Source organism: Bison bison, unplaced genomic scaffold (genome assembly GCF_000754665.1).
Source record: "Bison bison bison isolate TAMUID 2011002044 unplaced genomic scaffold, Bison_UMD1.0 scf7180017864341, whole genome shotgun sequence".
In the NCBI taxonomy this organism is placed as follows: domain Eukaryota; kingdom Metazoa; phylum Chordata; class Mammalia; order Artiodactyla; family Bovidae; genus Bison; species Bison bison.
Genome location: NW_011494913.1, coordinates 4,004,892 through 4,013,933, shown reverse-complemented (window position 1 = coordinate 4,013,933; position 9,042 = coordinate 4,004,892). Strand labels below are relative to the sequence as shown.

At 53.9% G+C, this 9,042-nt stretch overlaps 1 protein-coding gene across 1 annotated transcript in view; it reads left to right on the top strand.

Moving 5' to 3' along the window:
• Positions 1-8,762, top strand: part of MMRN2 (multimerin 2) — a 17,611-nt gene extending 8,849 nt beyond the window's left edge. The window contains exons 2-7 of the mRNA XM_010854388.1: positions 5-133; positions 220-326; positions 426-506; positions 1,227-1,391; positions 1,543-3,309; positions 6,286-8,762. Of these exons, the coding sequence (XP_010852690.1) occupies positions 5-133; positions 220-326; positions 426-506; positions 1,227-1,391; positions 1,543-3,309; positions 6,286-6,671 (2,635 nt within the window). The 3' untranslated portion in view covers positions 6,672-8,762. The remainder of the gene's footprint in view (positions 1-4; positions 134-219; positions 327-425; positions 507-1,226; positions 1,392-1,542; positions 3,310-6,285) is intronic.
• Positions 8,763-9,042: the final 280 nt, after the last annotated feature.

The window sequence follows — 9,042 nt, the reverse complement described above, 5'->3', positions numbered from 1 at the left end:
CCAGTAACTGGTGCCCCTACCAGAAGTCCAGACTGGTCACCTTCATAGCTGCTTGCAAAACCGAGAAATTCCTCGTCCACTCACAGCAGCCATGTCCGCAGGGGGCTCCAAACTGCCAGAAGGTCAAAGTCATGTGAGTGTGGTGTAGCAGGGTGGGCTATCTGTCCAGGTTCTGTGCCGGCTCACCCTGGAGACTCTGAGCTAGCCCTCTTCCCCCAGGTACCGTGTGGCCCACAAGCCGGTGTACCAGGTCAAGCAGAAGGTGCTGGCCTCCGTGGCCTGGAGGTGCTGCCCGGGCTTTGCGGGCCCCGACTGCCAGCATCACGGTAGGGTTCCCTGTGGTCTCCCTCCCCCTCTGACCTCTGACCTAAGAGGTCACGCAGCCCCTCTAACCTCTGGGGTTAATATCTGATGTTTCTCTGCAGATCCCATGGCAATCCCTGAGCCTGAAGATCCAGGTGATAGCCTCCAGGAGCCTTGGGATGGGCCAGTTGACTTTGAATCTGGTATGTTGCTTTCCTGGAAGTGCAGGAGGGACAGGTAGAAAGAACTCATGTGCCCAAGCCCATTGTCCTCTGATAGGGCAGTGCCATTTCAGGGAAGCTTTGTCGCCAAGCTTGGGGTTGGCAGGGGTTCCTCTGTGGCCCTGTGTCACCTCATCCTCACACCAAAGCGGCAAGATTCACAGGGCCCTGAGTTACCTGCCTGCTGGCCAAGCACATGTACCCTTTCCCTTGACCCTATTTTCTGGGACCCTCCTTGCCCTCTGAATTGCATCAGCCCCCGTGGTCTGGAAGAAGCCTCCCGCCAGTCCCCCTAACCAGGACCAGGAGGCCATGTTGTCCCTGGTCTTGAGTCAGCACAGCAGAGCCACCTAGGGACACCATTTGTGAGGCCTTTCAAGGCTGGGCCATGGATGGGAATGTTTCATCCTGTGGTGAGCGCCTGTCTGTTGACAAGGGCTGCCTAGAATGACGTGGAGACGCCGTGTCCCTGAGACCGAGGAGGAGAGTGTGCCTTGACGGATCAGTCATGTTTGCTGTCGGTGCTGCGGTCTGGGTGAGGGCTCACTGGCCATGCATCTGTCCTTCTAGAGTTAAAGGCTTCTAAGCTCCTGCTCAGAGGATATCAGGACACACCTCCCTGCTTTCAATCCCCTAATTTCCTCTCTGCACCTCATGTTCTGCTCAGGCCAGGGAAGTCTGACACTTATCATGTGTATTCAGGTCATCCAGCTGCAGAGATCCGCAGCACAGTGGAGCAGCAGGAACGCCGACTGGGAGATCTCCAGAATGACATCCATCAGATGGCAGACAGCCTCCCAGGCCTGTGGGAAGCCTGGGCAAGCAACTTCACAGTGGCAACAACTGAGGCAAATCAAACAGAGCTTGGTGAGTGGCAGGTTCCCGGGGCTGAGGAAGAGCCTGGTCATGTCCTAGGGGATGAGTGGATGGGGAGGCAGAGCCCCCCGCCCACTCAGTCAGCCCCTGGGGAGGGTGCCTGCTCCCGCAGGGCATGTATGAACACACACATCTGTTGCAGAGTTTCCAGGCAGATCCTTGGAGCAAGTGCTACTGCCCCACATCAACACCTTCCTGCAAGGACATCTCAGCCCTATGTGGAGAAGCTTCAACCAAAGCCTGCACAGCCTCTCCCAGGTCATAAGAAACTTATCTCTTGACGTTGAGGCCAACCAACAGGCCCTCAAGAGGGTCCAGGAGAGCTCTGTGGCCAGAGCTGACTTCCAGGAGCTTGGTACCAAATTTGAGACCAAGGTCCAGGAGAACGCCCAGAGGGTGGGCCAGCTGAGGCAGGACGTGGAGGACCGCCTGCACGCCCAACGCCTGTCCCTGCACCAGTCCCTCTCGGAGGTCCAGACCGACGTGGACATCAAGTTGAAGAAGCTCCTTAAAGCCCAGGAGTCTGTGGGGATCAACAGCAGCCTGGTCCTGGCAGCAGCAGGGGCAGCAGCAAGGCCGGAGCCAGAGAGTCTGAACGCCAGGCTGGGCCAGCTGCAGAGGAACCTCTCGGCCCTGCATGTGGCCACTGCCCACAGGGAGGAGGCGCTACGGAGCACCCTGGCAGACATGAAGGCCACCCTGGCCCGGCACGTGGACGAGATCAAGGAGCTGTACTCGGAATCCGATGACACCTTCGATGAGATCAGCAAGCTGCAGCGGCAGGTGCAGGAGCTGGAGGTGAACCACACGGCGCTGCGAGAGCTGCGGGTGATCCTGATGGAGAAGTCACTGATCATGGAGGAGAACAAGGAGGACATGGAGCGGCAGCTCCTGGAGCTCAACCTGACCCTCCAGCACCTCCAGGGCGCCCACGCGGACCTCATCAAGTACGTCAAGGACTGCAACTGCCAGAAGCTCTACTTCGACCTGGATGTCATCCGGGAGGACCAAAGGGACACCACACGAGCCCTGGAGGAGACCCAGGTGACTCTGGACGAGCGGCGGCAGCAGGACGGCTCCTCCCTGCAGGCCCTGCGCGACACGGTGGCCTCCCTGTCGCTGGCCGTGGACACGCAGCAGGCCGAGGGTGAGCGGGCGCGCGCTGAGGCGGCTCGGCTCCGGAGCCAGCTGCGTGCCCTGGGCGGCGAGGTGAGCGCGCTGCAGGCCGCTGAGACCGAGATCCGCCGCGACATCCGCCAGTTGCACAGCTCCTTCTCCGCCCTGCTGGAGGACGCGCTGCGGCACGAGGCCGTGCTGGCCGCTCTTTTCGGGGAGGAGGTGATGGAGGAGATGTCCGAGGAGGGGCCCGGCACGCTGCCCCTGCGCTACGAACAGATCCGCGTCGCCCTGATGGACGCGGCCAGCGGGCTGCAGGAGCAGGCTTTAGGCTGGGACGCGCTGGCCGCCAGGGTGACTGCCTTGGAACAGGCCTCGGGGACCCGCCGGCAAACCGCGCGTTTGGAGCCCAGCCGGGCCGCTTCACCAGAGGAGGTCGGTGGGCTGGCGCAGGAGCTCCAGCGCCTGAGCTCGGACATGGAGCGTGTGGGTCGGTGCTGTGAGGCCTCCTGGGTCTCCTCCCTCAACAGCTCCCTCGAGGGCCTTCGCGGGGAGCTCTCCACAACTGAGCGCGGCTTGGAGAGGCACCAGCGCCTCTTCCACAGCCTCTTTGGGAACTTCCAAGGGCTCGTGGCAGCCAACGTCAGCCTGGACCTGCAGAAGCTGCAGGCCATGCTGAACAGGAAAGGGAAGAAGCAGCAGAAAGGCCTGGAATCTCCCAAGAGGAGGGATCGGAAGCAAGTGGAATCTTTAGAGGATGCGCGTGTCAAAGGGCCAGCGCTTTGGGAGGCAGGTGAGTTCCTAGGCCTGAGAGGAGAGTGGGGTCTAGGATTGCTATCTGCCAGCAGGTCTTCTGCCTCAGAGGGGGCAGGGGTGAAGGCGGGCAAGATGACCATCAGTCGCCACTACTCAGGGCTGGCTTTGCCTTTGACTTACCTTCCATTCAGGACTAGGGAGTATTAGGAGTATAAGCTACCTGGGGTATCAGGAGGTAGAAGTCACAGGACTGAGCTGTCAGTGAGCAGGCCGAGCCCATCACATAGACATTTGAGGCTCATTAAACAGCAGCAGCTGCTTGCCATTCTAACAGTGGGGCAGGGAGTGGGGGTGCTTCTCTCCTCCATGAGTGAAAGTGAAAGTCGCTCAGTCGTGTCAGACTGTGACCCTGAGGACTGTAACCTACCAGGCTCCTCTGTTCATGGAATTCTCCAAGCCAGAATACTGGAGTCGGTAGCTGTTCCCGTCTCCAGGTTGATCTTCCCAACCCAGGGATAGAACCCAGGTCTCCTGCACTGCAGGCGGATTCTTTACTGTCTGAGCCACCAGGGAAGCCCTCTCCTCCATAACCACACCCTCAAATCCCTCAATCTCAGCCTTTCGCCCCATCCCACTGCACCCACCACATGTCTTTAAGCTTTCTCCTATGCACAAGTGAGTGAGTGGATAAGGTATGGTGTCATCTGCCAGGGGCAGCACCCCACAAGTACAGGAGAAACCCTTGGGACCCAAAAGGAGCTCGTTCTGCTAACATAGTGGACCCATGTTACAGCTCTGAGACAGGTCCCCTGTGGTGCCTTTCTTGGGCTTTGCCATGTTGAATCATCACAACAGCTCAACGATGCATCATCACTGCTATCTTACCTGAAACTGAAGCTTAGTCAGGAAAGTGTCCTGTTCACACAGCTTGTAAGTGGCTCAGAGAAACCCAGTCCAGCTGTCTCTAGGGAGCTGGGCCTTCCCCTGTGAAAGGCCCTCAGCGGGTCCGTACAGGGCCCTGGGAAACTTGGCTCTGAGGCTGAAGAGATGAGCAGCCAGCCTTCCTAGCCCCGCTGAGTGCGGCCCTGGGAAGTGGACCCCTACTCAAGTGACTCCCTTGCCAGAGAAGATGGCCTTAGGGCCACAGCTACCTCCCCACCTGAACACGAGGGTAAGGACAAAGCTGCCATCTGGGCCGCGTATGCCTGGTGAGGCCGGGCGTGTGGATAGTCTGAGGCTTCGTGGGGGGTCGTACCACAAGCCTGCCCCCCTCCCGCGCACCCTCCACTTTGGCCCCTGGGAGCAGTGGACATGTACAGGTTGTAGCACCGCTTAGTGCGTCTCAGCTTCTTCCTCTGGAAGAGTGAGAAGCACTACCTACAACAAAGGGTTGTCGGCAGGACCAGCAGATACATTGCCCAAAACCCAGCACACGGCTTAGCATTTAGTAGAAACACGTCGGCTTTCCCATTTCTCCGGGATTCTCATGGCTGTGGCTGAGGCCACCCACCCTCCTGTGAGCAGTGCAAGGCCTCAAGTTGCCTGATAGTTTAGGTATCTTGAGTTTACCACTGAAATATTTTGTTAAATTTTTTTTCCTTAAAATTAAAAATTTCATATGGGGAGGCCACAGAGCTTGACCCTGCGCTCTGCAGGGAAGCGCACTGAGTTCACTTGCTGGCTGGCAGTGAAGCACAGCCCTTCCTCTTCTAAGGAGCACATCCAGCCACTGGCTGGCTCGGCCTCCGGCAGAGGCCACGCTAGGCTGGCCTTCCTTCAGCGGGGCGAGTGCGCCACCTCCTGGGTGCTGGGAGAACTGCAGAGCCGCCGGCAGCACACAGGAAAACTCTTCCCAACTAATCTCAGAAAACCTTCCAGAACTGGAGAAAAGCAGAATTTTGTCATTTTGTCGCTGTTAGACCTAGAGGCTAAGTGCAGGGGCTGTTGTTCTGGGACTCAAGTCTTCTATGCAAATTCCTCCTGTTGGGCCTCGGTTTCATCCCAAGAAATGGGGAGCTTGGTCTCCACAGAGGGGTGGAGAGGGCAGAGAGCCCTTAGCTTAAGGGAACAGCCATGGAGCATGTGAGGAACATGACCTTATCAGTGCAGAGGCCAGAATGGGGGAGTGAGGGGTACTGGGAAAATGAACACATTTTCAATAGGTTTCCCATATTTTTCTATATTTGCTTCTTTTTGTCCCTCTTCTCTATAAGGACAGTGTTTAAAAAAATTAATGCACATTTAAAGCCCCCATCCACCGAGGCTTCCTCTGGCTCCAGGCCTCTTGTATCTTACCCTCCTTAGACTTACTAACTCGGGTCTTCAAGTGGGAGAGACCCAGAAGTCAGGAGATCCACAGCTAGGTCCTCCCAGTTTGGCCATTTATTAGCGTGTCATCTGGAGCAAGCCTTGCCTTTCTGGGCCTGTTTACCCTCCTCTGGGTTCGGGTGCAACACTTTGAAAATATTAACATGATTAGCTTGAAAGGACTTTTCTTGCCTGGACCCGCCTGCTCTTTCCTTCTCTGTGCTACACATCTAGTAAGAACCACTCTTCTTGATCTCACCAGGGTTAGCATTTGAGGAGAGAGAGTATTTTCTCTTTCCCCTGGGTATCTCAAGATCCCTTGAAGGTTGCAGGAATCCGGGAGTCAGAGACCTGGGTTCCAGATCCAGTCTGTCATTGACAAAGCATGCTGCCTTAGATGCTACTTACTCAGCTTCCTCATTCAGGGCACTTTTCTCTCACATAGTTGGAAAGAAGGATCAAACAAGAGCTTTGTTAAAATACACACCAGTACGGACAACAGGCTTGTGTTTTCCTGTCAACTAGTGAAATGCTGAGAATTAGCCAGTTAACTCCCAAGATACATTGCTACTGGGAATATCCAGATTATCTAGAAATTGTGATCTCTTTCTCATGTCAAGAAGGTGAGGAAGGTAGGGCTCGGTGTAATTTCCCATTTGAGGGAGCAAGGGGCTGAATTACTGATGCTTTCCTCCTGTATTTCCAGGCTCCCCTGTGGCCTTCTACGCCAGCTTTTCAGAAGGGACCACTGCTCTGCAGACAGTGAAGTTCAACACTGCTTACGTCAACGTCGGCAGCAGCTACTTCCCTGAACACGGCTACTTCCGAGCCCCTGAGCGTGGGGTCTATCTGTTTGCAGTGAGCATTGAATTTGGCCCAGGGCCAGGCACCGGGCAGCTGGTGTTTGGAGGTCACCATCGGACCCCTGTCTATACCACTGAGGAGCAGAGGGGTGGGAGCCCAGCAACAACCTTTGCTATGGCTGAGCTGCAAAAGGGTGAGAGAGTGTGGTTTGAGCTAACCCAGGGATCGATAATGAAGAGAAGCCCGCCAGGCACTGCATTTGGGGGCTTCCTGATGTTCAAGACCTGAGTACCAAGCACAGCTCTGACCAGACACTGTGGACTTGTCCAGCTCTCCTTGGCCTGGGGCTCAGGCCAGGGTTGGTCTGGAGATCATCCAGTTGGTCTAGCTTTTCCCTGGAAACCTTCTGCAAAGACAGCATGGTATTTGTGGCCTCTCTAGACGCACCGGGTCTGAGGAAGGCTGGCATGTTCCTCTCCGGGCAGCCTGGGCCGGGGCGTGTGCGTCTCGGCTCGGTCTGCCCTCTGAGGCAGCACGGCTTGGACTCCAGTTCTTGGCCCTACCCTGGGTTCGGCAGCGTTTTGGTGTCTTGCTCCTCCTGTGGTTGGAAACTTACGTACAACACTTTAAACCTTTCTCCTGCTTCCTCTTCATCTTATGCTAGAAAATAATTCTTTCCCAAAAAGAATATGTTAAAGTGGAAGTGACACTTGGGACAATACAGGAAGCTACTGTCTACCTACTGCGGGGCAGCAGGGGGAATCCAGCTGTTTGGTGACAGAAGACCTGGCTGAGTCAACCAAGGGAAACACAAATTGGTCTTTCCTTAGTTCCAGTCCTTCCTGGAGTTTACCTGGTAACTTTACTCCCGTTTCTCCCTGCCTCCCACGGGGTGAAGGCCAAGCCAGGACAAACGTGAGCTAAGTGTACAGCCTCTGCTTATGTTTCTCCAACAGCTCATGACCACCCCGGTTCTTATCATTTCTCAACAGGAAGGTAGCTGAGAGAAGAGAAGGAAGCTGGTAAAATCTCCCTCAATGAATTGTCAACTTTGGAATACAGTGATGCCCTTCAGATCTGGCTGGTTTGCAAAGCAAACCAGTATGGAGAACAAAAAATTTGGTGAAGTAGGTAGAGATATGGGGCAAAGTCAAACTACTTGGGATGTGGCTTCACAATTTCAGTTGTGAACACCACCTGAGGCCGCTGCAGTATCCGCAGAATACTGAATTACACCGTGCCACTGAGAGCTGTAATCATTCCTACAGTAGCAATGCATGGTTTTCAGAAAGTTACAGACCCTGAAGAGAACAGGCTTGAGAAAGCAGTCATCTTCGTGTCAGAAAACAGTTTGACTTTGGTAGTAGGTGTTTGTTATTTGTTGGATATACCTTTGTCCATAAGAAAACCAGACTGGTCTGGGTGATGCGAAAGGACAGAGTTGCCTGGGAGAGTTAACAAGGTTCCTGGCCCCGCTCATTGTTTCCCAGGGCCCCTGAATTCAAATAACTTGCCCCTCAGAATTTATTTGCCACTAAGCTTGGTGTGCTCAATGTGCTAAAATACCAGTGTTAAAAGGAACAATATGCCAGGCTACATTGCCACGGACAGTTTGACGTTGGGGTAAATCACAACCACTCTTGAACTTTCCCACCTGTGTATGAGGCGGTCAGTCTACCAACTCCAAACATGCTGGTGTTTTATTATCTTGACCACAGGTTCGACTCTCGACTCCTCTGCCCTTCCTTCTGGCCAGGGCCTCCTGCCTCCTGCAGCTCAGCTGTAAGAGTAATCCCAACACCAGATATGACATGCTCGGGCCACTCCTGACCACAGACTGGGAAGCCTGTCCTGGGTCACCCTTGCTGCTGGAAGACCATTGCAGTGTCTTCTCTTTGCTCAGTCCTGCTATTACGGGTCAGGCTGTGCTGATGATGAAGTGAGACATTTAGGGTAATACAGCCTTATCATTTAAGACTTTCATTTGGAATTTACTGCATATAATAAGCAGAGTGAACTGATATCCTCCATAAGGGGCACATGTCCTTCAACCTGCCTATGGCTGGTGCTAACAGGGAGGTTAAAAATGAAAAGTGCCAACTGGTAAACTCTTCCAGAATCATGGATAAATCACTCCTGGTTTCTGGGCTAAGAACTGGAGACAATGGTTCTTTCAAATAGAGTGATTTCCATGCAGATTTCACAAAATCTTAATATCAAGCATAAATTTTCTGTTTAAATACTTTGGTAACTAGGCCCTCAGACTATCAAGAATTCTGAAGTTCAATGGATCTATTTTCTTGTTATGATTTTTTTTTTTTTTTTTTTACTGTGGACCATCTTTAAGGTCTTTATTGAATTTGTTACAATACTGTTTCTGTTTTGGGGTTTTTCTTTTCTTTTTTTTTTTTGGTTTTTTGGCCATGAGGCATGTGGGATCTTAGCTCCTCAACCAGGGGCTGAACCTATACTCCTTGCTTCGGAAGGCGAAGTCTTAATCACTAGACTGCCAGGGAAGTCCCTGATGGCTTTCTTATTTCTTCCATTAATGTCTCTGGGTGGAGTCTGTTTGAGTGCCCCAGAGGAGATCCCCTGTTACCCAGGCAAGTGTTAAAACACCCTTCACTTGTGGCATCCAGAACAAGACAATGACTCACAC